The 25,447-nt window shown below is 40.2% G+C and overlaps 1 protein-coding gene across 4 annotated transcripts in view; it reads right to left on the bottom strand.

The window, feature by feature from the left end:
• ITSN1 (intersectin 1) overlaps nt 1-25,447 on the bottom strand; it is a 212,080-nt gene that overhangs the window by 92,896 nt on the left and 93,737 nt on the right. For all 4 annotated transcript variants that reach the window (XM_035017643.1, XM_035017639.1, XM_035017640.1 and 1 more), the window contains exons 9-15: nt 20,096-20,159; nt 16,921-17,058; nt 15,529-15,644; nt 8,978-9,240; nt 5,929-6,078; nt 5,364-5,504; nt 25-112 (exon numbers count right to left, since the gene is read on the bottom strand). In XM_035017643.1, the coding sequence (XP_034873534.1) occupies nt 25-112; nt 5,364-5,504; nt 5,929-6,078; nt 8,978-9,240; nt 15,529-15,644; nt 16,921-17,058; nt 20,096-20,159 (960 nt within the window). The remainder of the gene's footprint in view (nt 1-24; nt 113-5,363; nt 5,505-5,928; nt 6,079-8,977; nt 9,241-15,528; nt 15,645-16,920; nt 17,059-20,095; nt 20,160-25,447) is intronic.

The raw sequence follows: 25,447 nt of genomic DNA, 5'->3' as shown, positions 1-25,447 counted from the left end.
CGACTTTAAAAAGCAAACACCTACTGTGCAAACTGTTCTGCTGAACTTGTTTGAGTTGGTCATTGAGTATCTGTTTTTCTGGAATAAGTCTTCCGAGCATTTGCTGAGCCTCCTAGGAGAGAAGGAGGAAAACAACAATGAGCTGACAGGGAAAACTACCATGTCTACATTCCACATCCAGGCAGACGTAAGTCCGTTTACTTGTCCGTCAAAGACTCATCTAATCTCACCCCAAATCCTCTATGTAGAAACTGCATTTAATCACTTGTCAGGGCAACATTTGCTTTTTTGCCAAGCAATTAACTATTTGCCAAATGCTTTTCACTGAAATAAAGTTAAGACAGTTATAGCTCTCTTGAGATTTCTTAAATTTTTGTTGACTTACTGCCTATTTATAAGCTTTCAAAAATGTACTTTAAGTACAACTCAGCAGAGAAAACCGGAAGTACTGATTTCTCCCTTGCACTGGGATCAAACATAAATGCAGTTGATTCTACTGTTTGCAAACTGACTGAGTAATTTGAACAGGAACTACTCTACTCTGAACTTTGATACTTAATAAGGCAAATTAAGGTTTACCATACACCTGAAGATGGAAATAGAAATCAGTAAGAGATTTCTAGGGGCTCCTGGGTGGCTAAGTCGTTAAGCCTTTGGCTCAGGTCACGATCCCAGGGTCTTGGGATCGAGCCCCACATCGGGCTCCCTGCTCAGCGGGGCGCCTGCTTCTCCCTCTCCCACTCCCCCGCCCCCTGGCTTGTGTTGCCTCTCTCGCTGTCAAAAAATATATAAAATCTTTAAAAAAAAAAGAAAAAGAAGAAGAAGAGACTTCTAACGATAGAATCTTGGCCGCCATATGTTTTTCCACCACTGAGGATGGACCTATAATTTTAATCAGGTACATAAAAGTCTTGAACCAACTATTTTTTACCTGATATAAGAAAAAAGCTAACCCACACTGTGAAAGGCTATTTGGAGTTTTCATGGATGACCTGTCAAGCACCGTATTTGCTTAAGTTCAGCTGAGAGTATCCTATATAGTTTCTACACATTTCAGTAAAATGACAGCCTTTCTGGGGCAGAATAACAAATACTTGATTTTCATTTTTATCTGGATTTTAAAAAATCTCATTAAGGGGGCACCTGTGATGAGCACTGGGTGTTGTATGTAAGTGATGAATCAATAAATTCTACACCTGAAAGTAATAGGCATTGTATGTTAACTACGTGGAATTTAAATAAAAACTTGAAAAAATCTCTATGTGTTGATTTTTGGTTTGAGAAAATAAAAATGCCTTAATTGAAAATTTTTATCAGAGGCTAAGAAGCAGTCCTTTTTGGAACAACCATTCTTAGATACAGACTGGCTTATATGCAATAATCTTTGTGTGCCACAATTCTGAATAGGAGAGAGATATAGTTCAACAGAAAGGATCTGGAAGCATCGTCTCATATGAATAATCCACACCCGTTTCCCCAAATCTGGACAAAACAGAATATACAATTCAGATTGTTTCCCCAAAAAGGCCCAGCCAACTGAGCTTCTCCTATTCTCCTCCCTAAATTAAGGAAAGGCCTCTTACCCAATGCAAAAGTTTCTTTCCTGTACCAAGACAAACAATAACACATCAAGATAAAACCTAGCTCAGATCACTGAGACTACTTAACGTATATAAACATCACTTTTAAATGCCAACCTAAGTTTCTAAAATAAGTCATAAACCAACATGAAGGGCTACCTGACTCATCTGCACAGCAAGTATCTGCTAGTAACAGTAAGGAAAAGGAACCAATATCTCATAGCCTATGATGTACCCGGCCTTCTTCAAGCCATGTATTATTTTTCACTTCACTACTTTTTCAGGAACCCTAATTTGTATTTTATTATCAATAAGTGAACATAATGTCAATCTTAAATAATAAAAAATGTGTTTGGTCACAGGGCATTCAGTGAGATAATAAATAAACACGTGGCCTTCACTCCTAAATTTTCTAAGAGAATATTTTATGAAACTTCTCATAGTTAATGAAAGACATATAAAAAAGTTACCATATAGAAGAATATACTTTTAAAAGGTACATGCACTTTTTAATATGTTCAAACAATTTCTAGCTGTGAACATCTGACACTATTTACAGTATAGGTCATAACTTAATATCTCAAATTGACTAGGACTTCAAAGTATATGAAACAATAACTGACAGAACTGGAAGAAAAAAGGAAAAATTTACAATGGTAGGGCTTTCAACATCCTCTGGCAGCAGCTGGAAGAGGTCACAAAATCAGTAAGGACATAGAAAACACAAAAAACACCATGAATCAATTTTCTGTGATTGATGTTTATGAGATACTCCACCCAACTACAACAGAGTACCTATTATTTACAAGTGCCCATAAAATATTCACCAACACAATCATATGCTAAGCCACAAAATAAGTCTCAGTAAACTTAAAAAGATTAAAAAGAATTGAAATCATACAGAGTATGCTTACAGCTTATAACATAAATAAATCAGAAATCAGCAAGATATCTGAAAAACAATCGAAATATTTGGAAACTAAATGGCATAATTCTAAATAACCCATCAAAGAAGAAATGGCCAAGAAAATCAAAAAAGATTTTGAACTGAATGGATACAAAAACACATTAAAAAGTTGTGTAATATGGCTATGACAATGCTTAGAAGGAAGTTTATACCTTAATAAAATGTTTACATCAGAAATGAAAATAGGTCCAAATTCAATAATCTAAGCTTCCTTTTTATGAAGCTAGAAAAAAGCAAATTAAATACAAAATAAGTAGGTGGAAGGAAATAATAAAAAGCGTAACTAAATGAAACAGAAAACAGATACAGCATGAAGAAAAATCGATACAATCAAAAGCTTATTTTAAAAAAAAATCAATGAAATCAATAAACTTCTAGCTAGACTGATGGAGAAAAGGAGGAGGGGGAAGGAGAGGAAGGTAAAGAGGAAATGTTGAAGGGGGAAGGAGATACGAATTCCCATGATCAGGAATGAAAGAAGTGACATCACTACAGATACTACAGACTTGCAAAGAACTAACAGAATATTGTAATCAACTCTATACAAATAAATTTGACAATTTAGATGAAATGAAAAAATTCACTGTAAGATACAAATCATCAGACTCAAGAAGAAACAGAAAATCTGAACAACCCTAGATCTACTAACTACATTTTGCTATTAAAATCCTACCACAAGAAAGACTCCAGGCCCAGATGGCTTCACTGATGAACGAAAATTTAAAGGAAAAATACCATTTCAACACATTTTTAGAAAATAGAGGAGGAAGGAATACTCTCCCACTATTTTCTTATTTATTACCCTGATACCAAAACAGGATAAGGACATTACAAGAAAACTATAAACCAATATCTTTCAAGAATTTAAATTAAAAGACATTTAATAATAGCATATTGAATCAAGTAAAATATTTTTTTAAATGGAAAGACACCATGATCAAGTATGGCTTATCTCAGGAATGGAAGGTTGGCTTAACATTCAAATTTCAGTCAATGTAAATCACCATATGAACAAAATAAAGAGAAAAAACATGTAAACATCTCAGTAGATGCAGAAAAAAAAAATCATGACCCAACTCAATATCCATTCATGATTTAAAAAACCCTCAGCAAAAAAGGAACAGGAGGAAAATCCCTAACTTGATTAAGAGCATCTAAAAAAAACTATAGTTAACACCATACTTAATGGTCAGAAATTGAATGCTTTCCCCTTAAGATCAAGACTCTTACCACTTCTAGTCAACATAGTACTGAAGCACTCACACACTGCTGGGGAGAATGTAAAATGGTACAACCACCTTGGAAACAGTTTTGACAGTTTCCTATAGGGTTAACCATATATTTATATGACACATTAATGCCACTCCTAAAATTAAACCAAGAGAAATAAAACATATTTCCACATCAAGACTTGTAATTAAATACTCATTGCAGTCTTTACACAAAAGTCCCAAACTGGAAAGAACCTAAATGTCAATCAACAGGTGAATGGCTAAACAGGGAAATACTACTCAGTGATAAAAAGAAACAAACTACTGATTTGCTCAGAAATATGGATAAATCTCAACATCATCAGGCTGAGAAAAATCACAAACTTCAAAAATGGTCATCTTTCATGATGATATGCAGAATAGTACCTACATGAATTTGATGTTCCCCACCTCCCAGCTCAATAAGTGAAACTAAGCCAGGTGATATTATGGCAACTTGGTGGTCAACTTTGGATACATAATAAAATGAAAGCAGAACTGCGTATAACATTCCATTATGTTCCCAACTATTCACCATCCATCTCTGATACTCCCCCTAGAATAATGAACTGCACCTCTTTATTGCGACGATCAGAGTAAAGCCAGTCTCATGAGTGAACTATAGGTCCTCCACAATCCAGTCCCCGCCAACTGCAACCACATTGGTCTCCTTGCTCTATCCACATCCCAAACACAGGGTACAATGTCACAACATTCACGCTGCTGTCTCTCCACCCTCACCTTGCTCTGCCAGACAGCCACACCACTTAGCTGCTTCTCTTTCAAGTCTTTGCTCAGCTGGGACCTCACCACTTAATTTAAAATACTGTGCTCCATGGGATGCCTGGGGGGCTCAGTCGGTTGAGCGTCCGTAACTCTTGGTTTCACCTCAGGTCATAATCTCGGGGTCATGAGATCGAGCCCTGGTCAGGAACCATGCTCAGTGGGGAGTCTGCTTGAGAGTCTTTCCCTCTGTCCCCACCCCTAAATGAATGAAGGAACAAATAAATGAATCTTAAAAAAATAATAAAAGTAAAAATACTGCCCTCGGGGCTCTTGGCTGGCTCAGTCAGTGGAGTGTGCAACTCTCAATCTTGGGGTTATGAGTTCAAGCCCTACATTGGGTGTCGAGATTACTTAAAAAAAACAAAACAAAACAAAACAAAAACCTACCACCCTCCTTCTCCCCAGGACTCTTTCCGATTCACTCTCCGGAGCACTTTTCAAACTCTAATAGAGGACGCACTTGACCTTTCTTCTTAGTGTCTGTCTGCCCGCAAATAGAAGGTTAGCTCCATGAAGGCGGGGTTCTTGTATCTCCTGTTCACTGCTGGACCCTCAGTGCCTCCGAGAGCCCCTGGTTGGTACACAGCAGTGCTCAGCAAATGTGTGTTGAATTTGTTTACTCGACAGCCTACTTTTCAGACTTTTGTCTACTTCATCTTCCCTTCCCAGCACCGAGTACATGGTAGATGCTGGGTGCTTGTAAGAATAAATGAGTGAAATGAATGAGAGGAAAAGCAGGGCTTGTAACCCTAAAAGCATTTAAGGGATGTATTTTCTCACCTGTAATTGTTGCTGTAGGTGGGTGATTTCAGCAATTCTCAACTCTCTGGATTTGTTTGTACTCTCAATTTCTTGCCTTTGTGTGGTCAATCGACACCTGATATCTTGAAGTTTTCCTTCTAGTTGATGCTTTTTATCATTCTTTAACAGGTGAAAAATAATTATTATTATTACCATTTCTAATGGTTCAGAGGTAGTAAACAGTTGACCCTTGACCAACATGAGTTAGAACTACACGGGTCCAGCTACACATGGATTTTTGTCAATAAATAACAGTACACTACTGTAAATGTATGTTCGCTTCTTTATGACTTTATTCACATTTTCTTACTTATAACTTTATGGTAAGAATACAGTATATAATACATATAACATATGAAATATGTGTCAATTCACTTTTTATGTTATCAGTAAGGCTTCTGGTCCACAGTAGGCTACTAGCAGTTAAGTTTTAGGGGAGTCAAAAGTTACACAAAGCATTCTGACTGCATAGGATCTGTGCCCATAAGCCCCATGTTGTTCAAGGTTCAACTGTAGTCCCAAAGCATAATCAAACTTGACTCACTAGAGCTTCTAATTCAAATTCCAGAGTCTTTTTCTTTGCTTTCAGTACAACTATGTCTTCTTGTTCTTTGTTTCTTTGATTGAGTAGTTCTTGTCTTCGATTCCGTTCCCATTCAAGTTGTCGTTGCCTTTCAAGTTCTCGCTTTGCAGCCTGTGGCATTTACAAACAGACAACTTATTAATTTTTTTATTCCTGACATGATACAATGTCACTTAATAAATGTAACATCCAGGAAGTCTTTTGTTTTAGGGATAAAATGTTACACATTGCAAAAGCTTCTATTACAAAATAGCAAAACAAAATTTACACAAACATAGTATTCCTTCTATGGCAAAAAGAGAATATTTAGAAAAGCTATTATAGTCAGATAAGATGAGGACAGACAGGATTCATTTCATCATTGGAATTCGATTGTTTATGCCTTCAAGAATGTTTGAAGTGATAAAAAGAAAACTGTTCTTCCTCATTTACTGACTTATAAGGAGCAAGAAAAATGTCTTTAATCTAGTCCACTAAAACCCCAGAACAAAAAAGCAAAAACAAAAAATACCCCCAAAATAAAAACTTTCTTCTATCAAATGAGAAATTACTCATCTCAAGTTTTAAAAGTTTATTGATCCCCCTCTCCCCTAATCATTCATTTTCTTTTTACCACAGGAGCTTCCATAATTTCTGTGGCAATGACCACTCTCTTTTAAGCTGACTCTGATGGCTGCTGGGAAAAGTACACATCCAGAGCACCTGGCACTCTTTTTTCCTTTCTTTTTTTTTTTTTTTTAAGATTTTTTTATTTTTGAGAGAGAGAGAGCATGAGCAGGGGGAAGGGCAGAGGGAGAAGCAGGCTCCCCGACTCGGGGCTCGATCCCAGGACCCCGAAATCATGACCTGAGCGGGAGGCAGATGCTTAACCAACTGAGCCACCCAGTGCCCCCACCTGGCACTCTTTACTGTAATTACTTCTTATGTACCTGTCCTCCAACTACCCTTTGGGCCTGAGGACAGTGAAGTACCTATCTATAACTACTCTATGGACTATGGATGCCTGGCACATGGTAAATGACTATTAAGTGATTCTGACTAAATACTCCGAAGTGTCTTCAAAAAATCAAAACAGAGCAAAACATTGAGAAAGGGAAAGTGGTCTATCTTTTGGCTGTCCATTCCGGGAATTAAAACCCTGTTAGTATCTGTGTGTGTCTCCCTGAATACGAAGGCTTACTCCTCTAAGTTTTCTGAAGCAACAACAGGAGATGAAACCAAAGCATTGTGTTTTTATAAAGAAAAATCTCTCGTATGTAAAATATATTTCATTCACACAAAAGAATCATGGCACTGATTCTGCAGCAATATTCTAAAGTTGGAAATTCAGACGAAAGATCGGCTTAGTCCCTATCCAGGGATGGCACCAAATTTATGAGTCTTTCCCTCAAATATACTGAAGATTTCCTATACATATTTTTTTTAAAGTGGAGAAAAGGGGGCAGGGAATAATATAATTAGTACAATCCCGTTACAGGGGTTAAGAAAAAACTGCACTAGGGCGCCTGGGTGGCTCAGTCGGTTAAGCGACTGCCTTCGGCTCAGGTCATGATCCTGGAGTCCCGGGATCGAGTCCCGCGTCGGGCTCCCCGCTCTGCGGGGAGCCTGCTTCTCAACCTCTCCCATTCCCCCTGCTTGTGTTCCCTCTCTCGCTGTGTCTCTGTCAAATAAATAAATAAAATCTTAAAAAAAAAGAAAAAACTGCACTAAACCCCCAACATCTCCACCAGATGACCTTTAATATTTCCACATACATATATAAATGTAGAGAAAAAAAGTCTGAAAAATTCTTTTTTTAAAAAATTTTATTATTATTATTATTTTTATTTGACAGAGATAGAGCAGGAACACAAGCAGGGGGAGTGCAAGAGGGAGAAGCAGGCTTCCCGCTGAGCAGGGAGCCCGATGCGGGGCTTGATCCCCGGACCCCAGGACCACGACCCAAGGCTGAAGGCAGACGCTTAATGACTGAGCCACCCAGGCGCCCCTGAAAAACTCTTAACTAGTATCAGTGGTTTGGTACGAGACTGTATTCTCAAAAGCCTGACCCTGAATGTTCTTAGCAACATCATTCATAATAGTCAACAAAGTCGAAAACAACTCAAACGTCCATCAACTGATGAATGGATAACTATAATGTGGTCTGTCTGTGTCATGGAATATTCTTCATTCATAAAAAGGAATGAAGTACTGATAACATGCTAAGTGGAAACGAGCCACAAAAGGTCACACGTCGTAGCATTCCATTTCTATGAAATGTCCGCAAGAGGCAAACACGTAGAGACAGGAAGTCAGTCAGTGGCTGCTGAGGGCTGGGGAGTAACTGCTTTATGGGTCTGGAATTTCTTCTTGGGGTGAGGACACTGCTCTGGAATTAGACAGTGGCGATGGTCGCCCAACTCTGTGACTAAACTAAAACTAGCGAACTATACAAAGAAAAAAGAGGACCGTGTTAATCGATTACTTGAATACTTAGGGAAGAAGGGCGGCAAGATGGGGCGCCTGGGTGGCTCAGTCGTTAAGCGTCTGCCTTCGGCTCAGGTCATGATCCCGGGGTCCTGGGATCGAGCCCCGCATCGGGCTCCCTGCTCTGCAGGAAGCCTGCTTCTCCCTCTCCCACTCCCCCTGCTTGTGTTCCCTCTCTCGCTGTGTCTCTCTCTGTCAAATAAATAAAATCTTTAGGGCGCCTGGGTGGCTCAGTCGGTTAAGCGTCTGCCTTCGGCTCAGGTCATGATCCTGGAGTCCCGGGATCGAGTCCCGCATCGGGCTCCCTGCTCGGCGGGGAGTCTGCTTCTCCCTCTGACCCTCCTCCCTCTCATGCTCTCTGTCTCTCATTCTCTCTGTCTCAAATGAATAAATAAAATCTTAAAAATAAATAAATAAATAAATAAATAAATAAATAAATAAATAAATAAATAAATAAGTAAATAAAATCTTAAAAAAAAAGTTAAAAAAAAAAAAGAAGGGCGCAAGAGCACACGCGCCCATCGTGGGCCCCACAGCGCCTTACCTCGCGCCTCTCGATTTCCTTCCTCCTCTCCTCCTCTCTCTGGCGTTCCAGTTCCCGCTGCTTTTCCAGCTGCTTCTCCAACTCCAGCTGCCGCTTGCGCTCCTGCTCGTGGCGCTCCCGCTCCTTGCGCTCCTGCTCGGCGCGCTCCAGCTGCGCCAGGCGCTCGTGCTCCTTCCGCTGTTGCTCCAGCAGCGCTTGTCTCCGCTTCTCCAGCTCCAGACTGCCGCGCTCGAAATTCTCACGCTTCTTATCCTCAAACGTTACTTGAAAACGAGAAGCAGGAAGATGCTGGGAAGTCATGATTCGCAACATACTCTTTTCAAAGGACAATTCAGGCACCTTGGAGAGGTGGAGTATAAACGCAAAGCAGAGCTCCCGAAGCTTCCGACCTGCCCGTGCCTCACGCAGAAGCGCCACGACACCAAAAACTTTTATTTTTTTTTGACACCAGAAAACGTTTAGAACAAATATTGAGTAAAACTGCAGAATACAAAATCAATATACAGAAATTGGTTGCATTTCTATAGACTAATAATGAACGATCGGAAGAAATTAAGAAAACAATCCCACATACGATGGCATCAAAGAATACAAATTAAAACCACAATGAGGGCGCCTGGGTGGCTCAGTTGGTTAAGCGACTGCCTTCGGCTCAGGTCATGATCCTGGAGTCCCGGGATCGAGTCCCGCATCGGGCTCCCTGCTTGGCAGGGAGTCTGCTTCTCCCTCTGACCCTCCCCCTCTCATGCTCTCTCTCTCTCTCTCATTCTCTCTCTCAAATAAATAAATAAAAAATCTTTAAAAAAAAAAAAACCACAATGAGATACCACCTCACACCAGTCAGAATGGCTAAAATTCACAAGTCAAGAAACGACAAATGTTGGCGGGGATGCGGAGAAAGGGGAACCCTCTTCCACTGCTGGTGGGAATGCAAGCTGGTGCAGCCACTCTGGAAAACAGTATGGAGGTTCCTCAAAAAGTTGAAAATAGAGCTACCATACCATCCAGCAATTGCACTACTGGGTATTTACCCCAAAGATACAAATGTAGTGATCCGAAGGGGCACGTGCACCCCCAATGTTTATTGCAGCAATGTCCACAATAGCCAAACTATGGAAAGAACCAAGATGTCCATCGGCAGATGAAAGGATAAGGAAGATGTGGTATATATATACAATGGAATATTATGCAGCCATCAGAAAAATGAAATATTGCCATTCGCAACGACATGGATGGAACTAGAGGATATTATGCTAAGTGAAATAAGTCAATCAGAGAAAGACAATTATCATATGATCTAGCTGATATGTGGAATTTGAGAAACAAGGCAGAGGATCATAGGGGAAGGGAGTGAAAAATGAAACAGGACGAAATCAGAGAGGGAGACAACCATAAGAGACTCTTAATCTCAGGAAACAAACTGAGGGTTGCTGGAGTGGAGGAGGGTGGGAGGGATGGGGTGGCAGGGTGATGGGCACTGGGGAGGGTATGTGCTACGGTGAATGCTGCGAATTGTATAAGACTGATGAATCACAGATAATACATTATATGTTAGTAAATAAAATAAAAATCACAAATAATACATTATATGTTAATAAAAATAAATTAATTTAAAAAAAAAGAATACCTAGGAATAAATTTAACCAAGATGGGGAAAGACCTGTATACTGAAACCTCTAAGACGCCGGGGATGAAAGAAACTGAGACATAATTAAATGGAAAAGTATTCCATGATCAGAATCAGACTGGAAGAAATAATATCATTAAAATGTCCACACTAACCAAAGCAAGCTATAAATTCAATGCAGTTCCTGTCATTCCAGTGGCATTTTTCACAGAACTAAAATAATCCTAAAATTTATATGGAACCACAAAAGATCACAAATAGCCAAAGCAGTCTTGAGAGAAAGAAGACCAAATCTAGAGCTATCATGCTCCCTGATTTCAAACTACACTGCAAAGCTATAGTAATCAAAACAATATTATTGGCATAAAAACAGATACAGATCAATGGAACAGAACAGAGAGCCCAGAAACAAACCCATGCTTAAATGGTCAATTAATTTACAACAAATAAGGCAAGAATATACAATGGGAAAAGAAAAGTCTTTGCAATAAATGGTGCTAGACACCTACCACATGCAAAAGAATGACACTGGACCACTTTCTTCTCACACCAGGCACAAAAATTAGCTCAAAACAGATTAAAGACATAAATGTTAGATCTAAAGCATAAAACTCCTAGAAGAAAACATAGGCAGTAAACTCACCGACAGTGCTGATGGAACACTGCTTTTTGGAACGGACTCCAAAGGCAGTAACAATAAAAGTAAAAACAAACACATGGGATTATGTCAAACTATAAAGCTTCTTCACAGCAAAGGAAACCATCAACAAAATAAAAAGCCAACCTTCTGAACGGGAAAAGAAATTTGCAAATCATATATCTGATAACAGGCTAATATCCAAAATTAGGGGGCACCCAGCTGGCTCAGAGGAGCATGCGATTCTTGATCTCAGGGTCATGAGTTCAAGCCCCACACTGGATGAGAGATTATGTAAATAAATTTTAAAAACAGATAAATAAATAAATAAATGGGAAGAGGATCTGAATAAACATTTTTGCAAAGAGGCCACACAGATGGCCAACAGGCACAGGAAAACATGCTCATCACTCATCATCAGGCAAATGCAAATCAAAACCACAATGAGAGGTCATCTCACACCTGTCAGAATGACTATTATCAAAAAGCCAAGAAATAACAAGTATTGGAGAGACTGGAGAAAAGGGAACCCTCCCAGTTAGGAATGTGAACTGGTGCAGCCCCTACAGAAAAACAGTATAGAAGTCCCTCAAAAAATTAAACAGACAAACAAAAACTGCCATATGACCCACCTACCACCTATTCTACTTCTGGGTATTTACCCGAAGAAAATAAACCCATCAATTCGAAAAGATCATTACAGCATTGTTTCCAATAGCCAAGACATGGAAACAACCTAAGTGTGAATCGATGGATGACTGGATAAAGAAAATGGGGTACATGCACACACGCATTATTATTCAGCCACAAAAAAGAAGGGAATCTTGCCATTTGCAACAACATGGATGGACCCTGAGGGTATTATGTTAAGTAAAATAAGTCAAACAGACAAAGCCATACAGCATATGATTTCACTTACATATGAAATCTAAAAAACAAAACTCAGATACGGAAACAGAATGGTGGTTATCAGAGGGAAAGGGAGTTTGAGGGTGGGCGGAGAGGGTGAAGGGGATTAACTGTATAATGACAGATGGTAAAACTACACTTAAGTGTAGTAATCACTTTGCAGCGTTCGCAGTATTGAATTATGCTGTACACCTGAAACTATTACTATATACCAATTTTACCTCAGTTTTAAAAAATCCTAAATTATTTGCTAACATACTCTCCCCTCCCCCACTTATAATCTTCCTAAAACAGCTCTGCATCACCACCAACCTCCTTTCCCTCCCTATTACTCTATGCTTTTCCTTCTCCATCACCTTGATTGAGTAACTGACCCCCATCTCCCCTGCACCATGAATCTCCCCCACCCTACCTTTCTCCTCTTAGTTGGTAACTGTGCTGATGTGTCTTCTATTTAAACAAATAAGACAATTTCTGAAAGCAGAGGTAGGAAGGTGAGTATCCTGTGTTTCAAACTATGTCCTAATCAGTATGGAGATCACATTCAATAAACAATTTTTTCTACTCCATTTTTCAGTTTCCTTCTTTGAGAACACCAATTATGAATTTTAGCCTTATTTCTCAGGCCAATCATTTTTTCTCTAATCCTTGCTAGCATTCTGTTTACAACCACTTAATTTTCCTTTTAAAAGAAAAAAAAAAATCCTGGGGCTCTTGTGTGGCACAGTCGGTTGAGCATCTGACTCTTGATTTCGGCTCAGGTCATGATTTCAGGTTCGTGGGGTCAAGACCCATGTCGGGCTCCACGCTCAGCATGAGTCTCCTTGAGATTCTCTCTCTCTCCCTCCGCACTACCCCCAACCCCAGCTCATGCATGCACCTGCTCACTCTCTTTCTCTTTTTCCTTCCCTCTCAAAATAAATAAATAAAATATTAAAAAAAAAAATCCCAACCTCCACGTCCCTTATGTTTTCAGCGGTGTCCCTTCAATTTCGTGTTTGCCTCACATGCTTCTCCCTCAGAACCACCCCGGGCAAGAGAAGCTTGCATCACCCGCCTGTGTAGCACGCCATTCCCATTGTTCTCTATTACAAGAACTGTCACTTCATACTTTGTCTTGAGATCGGTAGCTGTGAGCATCCTTTCTTGGCTTCTCCCCACATTCCCCATTTGGCCTTCACTGCTTTAGAAAGACATTCCTCACACATTACAGTTATGGATTAGACATGAAACACGGCAAGTGTGTTTTGGTTTTCTTTTCCTTCTTGCTACTTTCGTGATTGCAGAAGGCAGCATCCATTTCACTAGGTGACCTTAAAACTGAAAGTCCCCTCAAGCACAGAAAGGAATGAAATAATGATACATGGTACAGTGTGGATGAGTCTCAAAACGAGGAAGAGAGAACTACCTCTACTTCTCTCTTCCCATGTGTTCATATCAAGGAAAAGTGATATGAGGATATAAAAGAAGGCCACCATCTGCATGCCAGAAAGAGCCTCACCAGGAACCAAATTGGATGGCACCCTGATCTCAGACTTAATGGCCTCCAGAACGGTGAGAAATTCACCCTGCTATTCAAGCCACCCAGACTGCTGCATTTTATTATGGCAGCCCAAACTAAGCCACTGAACTGTGTATTTTTTAATGATCAATTTTCTGTTATGTGAATTTTACCTTTTAAAAAATACCTGAAAGTCCCTACACATCTTAGTTCCAATATCTGGCCCTATTTCTGCTACATAGGCGGCAAATAATAAATGGCTACTGAAGGAAGGAACGAATGAACACAAATCTCTGATGATGTCACTTCCTGTTCAGAACTCTAAATGAATGTCTACCACCAAGAGGAAAAGAAAATCGCAAATTCAAAGGATTCCTGTCCTTATTTGCCTTTGAGACTTCATTCCCACTCATTCCCATTATTATCATCTTGAAATGTTATTCCTTTCCACTTGTAATGACCCTATTCAATCTTCAGTCTCAACACAACTGTGACTCCTCCAGAGATCCAGCCTTTCCAGCCTATGCCAACCAGTGTAAGTAGCTCTGCTGTGCATCTGTGATACTGTCTTTAGGGATTTATTGCACTTATATACTGCTTTGATGATTGTTTATATGGATGCCCTAAATCCTCAATCATATTATAACTTTCTAGAAGGTAGGGACCACATTTTTAATATTTAAATTCTTCACTGTACTCAACACATAGCTTTGCATAAAGAACATTTTCTTTTTTGGTTTTTTTTTTTTTAAGATTTTTTTTTTTTTTGAGAGAGAGAGAGAGCAGTGGGAGGGGCAGAGGGAGAGAATCTCAAGCTGACTCCCCACTGAGTGCAGAGGCTGATGCGGGTCTCACTCCCACGACTCGTGAGATCATGACCCGAGCCAAAACCAAGAGTTGGATACTCAACCAACTGAGCAACCCAGGCACCCCAAGAACATTTTCTTTCTTTCTTTCCTTTCTTTCTTTCTTCTTTCTTTCTTTTTTTTTTTTAAGATTTTATTTATTTATTTAAAATGGACAGAGAGAGGGCATAAGCAGGGGGGAGTGGCAGAGGGAGAGGGAGAAGCAGACTCTGCTAAGCAGGGAGCCCAATGCGGGGCTCGATCCCAGACTCCAGGATCATGACCTGAGCCGAAGGCAGATTCTTAACCAACTGGGCCAGGCACCCCCAAGAACATTTTTAATAATAAGTTTATCAGTGAACAAAAACTAATTTAGTTTAAAGAGGAAACTGGAAGAGCTAGTGTCCTGAGCAGGTCAGTTAACCACTGAGCACTTTAAATGCAGCTACATGACACGGACAAAGTATTTAATATAAAGAGAGTCCATAATAAATTTCATTAGCTTCACAGTATCAATTATCATCTCATCATTAATAATCCATAGCCACCTTAGAATATTTTAATAGTGTGATGGGTTTATCATTGCAAATGAGGATTTTTAAAAATAGGTTCATATTAAATTTAAAATAGCTTTCTGTCATTAAAGAGTTTCCAATTCTCTTATAACAACATCAGAAAATAACAGTAGGGAATTTCACATTCTATTTCTACACTGCTGGTATTGAGCAAACACCATGAAGGTTTACCAATTTTGACTGTTTTATAAATAACATTTATGAAATTTTTGTATAGTGGTAAATAATCAGATTTCAATTTAAAAGTTAGAACAAGGGCGCATTAGCAAAGTACATAATGTTCTTATTTCTCTACATATATGCAAATCCAAAAGCATATTAAGAGTGTGTCCTTTCGGACTAAGGTCAGTTAAAGGAACACAGCAAGAATGCCAGAAGCTAAATTTAGTTTTACCTCCATCGTTGCCTGAGAGGTAGAACATCTCTAATATGATGTCAAATATAAAGACTGCCTTACCAGGTAATTTCTTCTCTAGTTGTTGCTGTTCCTCTTCTAAAACCGGTTCCTCTGGTAACCTCTGATCGACTGCCGTTGAGCTGATGATAGATATACCACTGCCAGATCGAACTCGTCTGCAATTGTGGGAAAAAAGATTTTACTTATTTATTAGACAGAGCACAAGCAGGGGGAAGCTGCAGAGGGAGAGGGAGAAGCAGGCTCCCCACTAAGCAGGGAGCCTGATGCGGGACTCGATCCCAGGACCCTGGGATCATGACCTGAGCCGAAGGCAGCCGCTTAACTGACTGAGCCACCCAGGCACCCCAACCTTGCTCTTTTAAAGCAATCTACCTTTTCGTCAATGCTTTTCTATCAGCTTCCAGTCTTGCGTCTCTTACAGTGATCCATGCAGCTGTCAGACCGCAGAAACACTGCCCAGCTACGGTTTCTTCCAACAGCCACAGATTTCTCGGCTCGCTCCACGTACACACTGACAGCCACGGCACACTTTCTCTTACTTTTATGGGGATCTCTGCACACAAGCCACCCCACCCCCACCCCGGTCTTTGAGGAAACAGGACAGAAATTCTTACTTTTCTTTCTTTTTCTGCTCTCTGTGCTTGTAAGATTTCATATTTGTCTTGTAAAGTTAAAGCCGTGAGACGTTGTTGTCTGAGAGGGGAGGTGTGCAGTGTGTGAAGGTAGACCAGTCACATTCCTCCCAACTGGACCTTGGTCTACTTTCTTGACAACTCCACTGAAACTGTGTTTCAGACCAGGATAATTTTCTTTAATTAGCTTCCTGATGATAATTTCTACATTGCCCGTATCTTGTTACCTAACCAGTGTGTAGAATTCACAGGCAGAATCTCCCTGCCTTAGTTTCTATGCACAGGTTAATATGGTTTTACTTTGTTAAAATTTTTGGTGAACTTTGATGAGATAGATGGGTACAAAAATCGACAACCTTTTGATGTTTTACTAATAGACTCTAACTATTTTAAAGAATGGAACAGGCCCGGGGTGCCTGGGTGGCTCAGTCGTTAAGCTTCTGCCTTCGGCTCAGATCATGATCCCAGGGTCTTGGGATCAAGGCCCGCATCGGGCTCCCTGCTGAGTGGGCAGCCTGCTTCTCCCTCTCCCACTCCCCCTGCTTGTGTTCCCTCTCTCGCTGTGTCTCTCTCTCTTTGTCAAATAAATGAATAAATAAATAAATCTTAAAAAAAAAAAAGAGAACAGAATAGGCCCAAGATTAACACAGGACCTAGATAAGAACACTTTCTTGAATTCATGGATATCTCATTTACTTGACAGGAATGAAAGTGACTAAGAGAGACACAGCCAACAAAACCCAGTTTGAAATTCACATAGCAAATCCACAATTTCTTGTAAGAGCCAAAGGTTCCTTACCTAAAGGAAGGTGGAATGTACTCTGGAGGCAGGATAGGTGGCAGTGGTTGGCCAGACATAGCGACATCAATTAGGTGCATAGCCAAGATAAATTCTTCTGCTGTGAGTTTTCCATCTTGATCAATGTCAGAAAGATTCCTATTCAACAAAAAGTTAACCATGTTCTAGTGTCATGAAAATGCATGTGTGTTACTATTCACAAGTGATTGAAATGTTCTGTTTCCTTATTCCGACTCTAGGCCAGTTGAGTCTCTCTGTGCCTCGGTTTATAAAAATAGTACCTATTTCATAGTACTGCTGCAAAGATAAAATGAAACAATCCAAATCGTTGGGATGGTGTTCAGCATTCAGCAAATGTTAACTATGATTATACTCTTCTCAAGCCTTGCCAGCCCATTTAAAATGTATCATACTCACATTCTGTGTGTCTTTAAACACTATGCTCAGCAAACTGTCGGGTCAGATAGTAAACATTTAAGCTTTACAAGACATGGTCTCTATCACACTGAATTCTGCCCTTTTGGCAAGAAAGCAGCCATAGATACATAAATAAATGGGCATAAAACCTCATTTACAAACACAGGTGCAGGCCAAGTTCTACTCATTTAGGTTAGCTTGCTAACTGCTGACCTAGACCTACAAGGGTGGATCTTTATGGCCTTCAGCCGGAGTCAAGATATTTGCTGCTCCTTAGTCTCAAGATTCAGTGGCTACCATTCCTCATAATCAACTTGCCCTGGTAGTTAATGAGAATAAACAGATTTTTCCAGCAAGTCTAAGAATGGGATTGTACTTAATCATTTCTGGACACCAAAAGAGGATGCAAGACAACAAAGACGTTCACCAGAATGCCAACAAGACAGATACTACATTGGGAAACTGGCTTTGCTGATGCCATAAAATCAAGAAATTCCTCTTAAATCTGAAATTTCCTTGGGTGGCATAAACCAGTTTTTATTAAAGGTGTAATGTCCATACAGTGACATTTGCCCTTTCTAGAGTACAGTTCTGCAAGTTTTGACAGATTCAGTTGCATAACTGAATTCAGTCGTGTATCACAATATATAGAACAGTTCCATCACCACGCAAAATTCCCCTGCATTTCTTAGTCACCCCCTTGCCTTGCCCACAGACCCTGGCAACCAATGATTTCTTTTCTGTCCCTTGAGCTTTGTATTTTCCAGATGCCAGAATCCTGCCTGTTCTTCCTCATCGTCTCCTCCTTCCCATCCCCCACTACAGCAACTCCCCGGCAAATTCAATTAGAAGGCAGGTGGGATTCTTTTCCCCCCATACTTGCCTAAATAATGGCTGTAAACAATTAAAATATCTTTCTATTGTATAGAAAGGGAATATAATACCATTCAAGTAGGAGAAGACTTAAGTATTTTTTTTCAAAGAAGGCAGGTTATAAATGAGATACTGAAGCATTTCAATATACTCTAGTGTCACGAGAACACCTAATAAACTACCAATCAACCTCCATAAATGTTAGATCTCAAGTTTACATTTCAGAAGGTCCTAGGATACTGGTACATACCCAGACTTAAGAGATCTGGATGTGTCATATTAACTGGTCTATTATGTTTATTACCTGGTCTATTATTATTATATTTCAAAGGAAGACCCTTTAATACAAAGCAGAATGAACCAGGATGGGTGAAGGAACTAGAACTAGAGAGTGACCACTTATGAAGCAACCGTATCCTATGGCAAAATCATGAACCTCGATTCATGCAATTAAAGTAATCAAAAGCGGGCGCCTGGGTGGCTCAATTGGTTAAGCAACTGCCTTCGGCTCAGGTCATGATCCCAGGGTCCTGGGATCGAGTCCCACATCGGGCTCCCGGCTCAGCAGGAAGCCTGCTTCTCCCTCTCCCACTCCCCCTGCTTGTGTTTCTGCTCTCGCTGTCTCTGTCTCTGTCAAATAAATAAATAAAATCTTTAAATAAAATAAAATAAAGTAATCAAAAGCTATGAAAAATCCTTACAAAACAGGGGCGCTTGGGTGGCTCAGTCAGTTAAACATCTGACTCTTGATTTTGGCTCAGGTCATGATCTCAGCATTGTGAGATCAAGCCGCATGTTGGGGTCTGTGCTGGATGTGGAGCCTGCTTAGGATTCCCCCTCTCCCTCTGTCCCTCCCTCACCCTCCCTTCCTCCCTAAAAGAAAAAAAAAATCACTGCAAAATAGACATTTATGTGCCTTCTGATGAAAGTACACTGCAATATCTCTGATGTAGTCTTGCCAAAAACAAAAAAAATCAAACTTGAATCTGATGAGTGGTTCTCATGAGTGGGATGATTTTGTACCCCAAGGGACATCTGTCAATACATGGAGACATCTTTGATTGTCAAAACGGGAGATGGGGGGTCATGTCCCTGGCATCTAGTAGGTGGAGACCAAAGATGCTACTAAACAATCTACAATACACAGAACAGCCCTCCACAATAAAAAATTATCAGGCCCAAAGGGTCAGTCGTGTTGAAGTGTAGAAACATTGCTCTAGATCCAATTAACCATACACAGGAAACCCAGGAATAAATTAACACAAGGAAGCAACCACCAAAAGACAGACTAGAAGAAACTACAGGATAAACAATCTGGGTTTTTCTTCTTTGGGGGGATCAGAGAACATGGGGGAGTTTACAGAACACTTAAGCCAACTGATGCAAAATATAGATTTATTTGCATGATTTGAACAAGTCAACTACAAAAAATTATGAGCCAATCTAACGAATCTGATCACTATCTGATTAACTTAATGATAAGATTTACTATTAAACATTTTTGGTGGACTACTGATAGTACAGTCTTCTTGAAAAAAATCCCTCTCTCTTTTGGAAATACAAGCTAAAATATTTGCAGATGAAAATGATATAATCACTGAGATCTGGCTTAAAATAATCGGGAAGGAGGAGGGGAGAACCAGGACTAGTCACAAACTGAGACTTACCATAAGCTGTGTGTTAGAGAATTCATTAATCTCTCTGCTTTTGTATTTTTCAAAATCAAAAAGGGGAAAGAGTAAGAGAGGTGATCTTCACAGATCATTGGAACATTAAGCATAATTCCTACATCCCCACCTATAAATATTGGTATTAATCTAAAGACCCATGAAGCCATACCAATTTAAGCCACTTTATACAAACCAAGGAACTTTTTATTCCTTACCATATTGAAGCCAGCTGAGCCTGTGGCAAACTTGATTGCATAAGAATAGTTCTTGCTTGGGGACCTAAACAGAAACCGGGGGAAAAAATATAAAGATGAATCAGCAAATCTTCACTGTCCAGGAAGACCAATGTTGTGCACATAAAGTACTGTGCAACCTCATGCAATCACAATGCTTTAAACAATATTTGCTATTACCCAAGGGGCTTTTTCAACAGGAAATTAAGCCCCAATGAAAAGGGAAAAAAAAAAAAAAGCACACCACAGCATCTGGCACGTACTCAATAAATTCTTGTTAAATGGATGGTTAATGAAAAAAGAGTATGTAAAAGATTAGGGTTTCAAAATGTAACCTGCCCTTTTATCCAGATTATCATCTCTATTTGTATCAGGCTTTTATTTACAAAGCTGAAACTTCTTGTCTCTAAACTCAGCATCTTCTGCCACTGTGTGCTGCCTCTACCAGGACCACTATTGGAGAAGATTCAGAGAATCTTAGAGGAGGAAGGACCTTAAGAGAGGACAACTCTTGTAACTGTTTCATTACAGACTTGGGAAAAAAAAAAAAAAAAGGTCTTGCTCAAGGTTGCACAGATGGCTAATATCACAACCATTTCTTATGTTAGCAATAAAGAATGCCTGGAATTCCAACTCTGCTCTCCAAATCACCTCTCGTTTCTTAAAGTACTTGTAAATATCTTCACCTCTAGCATGAAACTGGGCTTAGATATCAGATAAAGTCTACAGTGGGAAATTCTGAGTGTTGAAATAAACCAGTGCTGGGAGAGAGACAGCTATGTCTTCTATCCATCACTGACTCTCAAGGTGTGGTCCCAGGACGACCGATGGACCAAGGAATGGAGAGTTGTAGCAATTTGGTTGGGAAGACTGCCATGTATAAATTTTTGCTTTTAGCTATTTCATTTTTCAAATGGCACCTCATCAAAAAAAAGAACAAAACAAAACACAAAAGTGGATGTGTTTTTGCAGAGCAAGCAGTAGCAGTTAGGGACCTCTGAGAATCGCCCCCGAAGTGTCAGCACAGGAAGTGCCCGAGAACTTGCCACGAGACTCAGGCAGGCAGTTTCCTCATTAGTTGGACCCAGTTTTCTCATTTCAGATGTGCTTTCCAGATTTACCAGTCTGTGCTCCATCAAATAAGGAACTATAACATGGAGCTTAATATAGCTCTAGCACATAAAAAATGCTAAATTAATGGTAGTTAATATTATAGACAATATTCGAACTTTGATTTACATATAAAATGTGGGCAGAAAAGCACACATGAACATATACATACGTATTTTCACATGTGTACAGGTATACAGCTGAATTTTCCAAACTGAAAATGGTCAAGTAAATCATACCTAGATTATGAAACAGCACCCCAGAAACCCATCCAGTTCCCCCCTTTTTTTAAGAGAAGGGGAGGTGGGGGGTAGAGAGGGAGTGGGAGAGAGAGAATCTTAAGCAGGCTCCACGCCCAGAGCAGAGCCCAATGAAGGACTCCGTCCTACCACCCTGAGATCATGACCTGAGAGTCAGAAGCTAAACCAACTGAGCCACCTAGGCGCCCCAGCTCCAGCTCCCTTCTAATCATCCCCCCGACCAAGTGTTGCCCAACTTCTAACAGCACAGTGCGCCCTTGGTAAGTCTGGCTTATTCTGTTCCACAAAGTGTATGCAATTGTAGGACATTAACCCTAACTGTTGTGTGGTATATCATTTTGCGAATATGTAACAATCCATTCTGTTGATGGGCATTCAGATAGTTTTCAGTTTGAGGCTATTATGAACAGCGAACCTTCTAGGTTTTGGCAAACATATGTACACATTCCTGTTGGACGAGTGTGTGTGTGTGTGTGTGCGTGTGTGTGTGTTGGTGTCTGTCTGTGTACTGGGAGTCTCTGAGAAGCAATCTTTTTTAAATTAATGTGAAAAGCTCTAGAAGTTCTGTGGTATACTGGAATGAGGAAAGTACACTGATCATTTTGTGTAGTCTCTAATATTGTACTTAGCATGTTGGAACATAAAAATAGAATTAGCCAAACTTTAGTGAATGCTTTAATTGATACTTGTAACAATTCTCTCCACTTCAGAACTACATAAAAGGAAGATAGTATTTCACCTACTACCAATAAAAAGTGTAATAATAAACACACAAAAAGAACTGGTTCTGGACCTAGATGGGGAGCAGGAGATTTGGATTCCAGTCCTGACTCTTCCTACTCCCTATGACATTAACAAAAGTACTTTCACTCTCTAAGAGTAAGTTCCTTCCTCTCTAAGTGAGGGAAATGATCTGGAACAGCGACTGCTAAGACACAGCCCACAGGCCATATCTGGTCCCCCCTCTGTGTCTGTAAATAAAGTTTTCTTGAAACACTTCCATGCTCATTCACCCATTCACTGGAGCATGACACATGGCTGCTTTTGAGCTAGAATGGCACAGTTGAGTAGCTGTGACAGACAAAATGTAAGCCCAATATGTTTATGGTTTTGTTCTTTATAGAAAAATTTTGTTACCTACCACACTGGAAGACCACAGCTTTTTGCAATTCTTTTTTTTTTTTAAGATTTTTATTTATTTATTATTGAGAGAGAGAGAGAATGATAGAGAGAGAGCATGAGAGGGAGGAGGGTCAGAGGGAGAAGCAGACTCCCTGCTGAGCAGGGAGCCCGATGCGGGACTCGATCCAGGGACTCCAGGATCATGACCTGAGCCGAAGGCAGTCGCCCAACCAACTGAGCCACCCAGGCGCCCCGCTTTTTGCAATTCTAATACTTGACTCTGTACGTCCTAAGACAAGGAGTTGTGAAACATCAAAATAATCACCAACACCTAAGACGGCCTCCTAGCATAATAGAACAGCATAAAATTGAACTCTTGAGTACGGAGAACTATCCTGTGGAAGCCCACATCCATAAAAAAGATATCAGTTTTGGGGTACTGGCTCCTATGGAAACATTATGGGGATAAACAGAAATCCCAAGTTCATAAGCCCTACTATGGGCACGCATGTTTGTGTAGGGAAGCAGGCACGGGAAAGACAGAAATAATTAAATGAAGTTAATACTTTATCTCAAACAGTGCCTATCACTTCAGCTTTTGTGATTAATATAAATAACCAAAGAGCATATTCATCATTTCACAAGGCAAGATTAATAAAATCCCTCTTTGAGGAGAGGCTAGCATTGGTAAGACTGCCAGAATTCTACAGCTACTTATATTATTTTGATTCAAGAATGGGCTCTCTCTACTTTTTAAGACTGTCTCTTCTAAGAGCGCATAACAGCATACACATCAAGTTGTGAAGGAACGAGGGGGTACCCACCTAAACAGGTGTATCAGCTACATTAACCCAGGTCATCACTGGGGTAAAATGTGCCACTGCTAGATTAGCTTTACTTCCCCCAGTGGACAAGCTCGGATCACAAGCTCAGAGATTAAGCATGCAGAGAAACATGAGCAAAGTCTGCTCTTTCAGGTATATTTCTTTTTTTTTTTTAAAGATTTTATTTGTTTATTTGACAGAGAGAGATAGCAACAGCAGGAACACAAGCAGGGGGAGTGGGAGAGGGAGAAGCAGGCTTCCCGCGGAGCAGGGAGCCCGATGCGGGGCTCGATCCCAGGACCCTGGGATCATGACCTGAGCCGAAGGCAGACGCTTAACGACTAAGCCACCCAGGCGCCCCTTTCAGGTATATTTCAAATTTTACTGTCTACCTCATATATTAAAAGTTCTAAATATTTAAGTGCTTGCGTCATTATCTTTGGGATGAAGACACTGCACTTCATTCATAAAACACAGATCCTACACCAAGAAAGAGGACTGCTACATCAATGTCTCATCTGGATACTATTTTAATTAATTCACAGCAAACACCAACAATGCTTGGAAGAACTGTTCTCAGATTCACTGACAACATAGTTCTGGGTCTGTATGGAGCGCTGGTGTGAAACAGACCATGTCGAATTATACTTAAAACTATACTACTGAATATTCCTTCAGTGCCTGTGTAAGCTGGACTGGTTTCCCATAGTATGTATAAAAATGACAGCGATGTTTTAGCAGAGTGAGCGTGGCATTTAGAAAATTTGTGTATAATTACAATTTGCCCCCTCGGATATAAATACGTACTTATTTGAGAAGACTGCTGAGATCCTTTTTTAGGGATAAGGCTCAAGATTAGATCAGACCCTTCCAAATCTCACCCAACGCTGATATTTTTTAACAGGCGAACTTTTCTTTTGTATGTAAAAATTGCAATTGTTAGGTGATAACAGCACAAAAAAAGATAGTAAGAGTCAGAAATTTAAAATACCTTTCTCCATGTCAGGAAAATTCACTCTTTCTCCTTCCTTCTGTACTGTTAAATTTTTTTTTTTTAAAGATATTTATTTATTTATTCATGAGAGACAGAGAGAGAGAGGCAGAGGGAGAAGCAGGCCTCCCGCTGAGCAGGGAGCCCGATGCGGGACTTGATCCCAGGACCCTGGGACCATGACCTGAGCTGAAGGCAGACGCTTAACCATTTGAGCCACCCAGGCGCCCCCCTTCTGTACTGTTAAAGGGCAGTCACATTCTTTCCCTTCTCAATGTTCAGATCAGAGGTATCTATTCTCCTTATTAAAATTATACTTTTCTTTAGAATTCTCTCATCAATTTTGAGAAACGCTTCTGGATAGTACCCTAAAATCCTTTCTACTGATACAGATAACAGAATCTTTTCTTTTTTCTTTAAATCCATGGAGGTCACATAACTTAACTCTGACCTCTTGTACAAGAAATAATCTAACTAGGTGAAGTGACCTCCAGCTAGTTAGGGGCAGAGGCAGGCTCCAAGCTCCCCAACCAATTACCTTCACCCTGCAAACTGCCTTAAACACAGGCTCTTTGAGAGACACTTTCAAAGTCAAGTACAAAGCTGGACTTCAGAACCAGTTTGGGTTTCTAGCAGTGTTTCTGGGCCAGTGCTCTGATGGGTATACTAGTGCTGTCCGCTGTGCAGCAGGATCCTAGGTCTATGTTCCATTTACCAAGAAGCACCAGGGTCAAAGCCTGAGGCACTGGAGAAGAATGCGTAAGCGTGGCGTTATCAGGAGATGAGAACTCAAGAGAAGAACGACAATGAAGGGCGCCTGGGTGGCTCAGTTGGTTAAGCGACTGCCTTCAGCTCAGGTCATGATCCTGGAGTCCCTGGATCGAGTCCCTGGATCGAGTCCCGCATCGGGCTCCCGGCTCGGCGGGAGGTCTGCTTCTCCCTCTGACCCTCCTCCCTCTCATGCTCTCTGTCTCTCATTCTCTCTCTCTCTCGAATAAATAAATAAAATCTTTAAAAAAAAAAAAAA

Source organism: Mirounga leonina, unplaced genomic scaffold (genome assembly GCF_011800145.1).
Source record: "Mirounga leonina isolate KUSES-001 unplaced genomic scaffold, KU_Mleo_1.0 Mir_172, whole genome shotgun sequence".
Taxonomy (NCBI): Eukaryota; Metazoa; Chordata; class Mammalia; order Carnivora; family Phocidae; genus Mirounga; species Mirounga leonina.
Note: the sequence above shows the minus strand (reverse complement) of the source record. Positions and strands in the feature narration are given on the sequence as shown.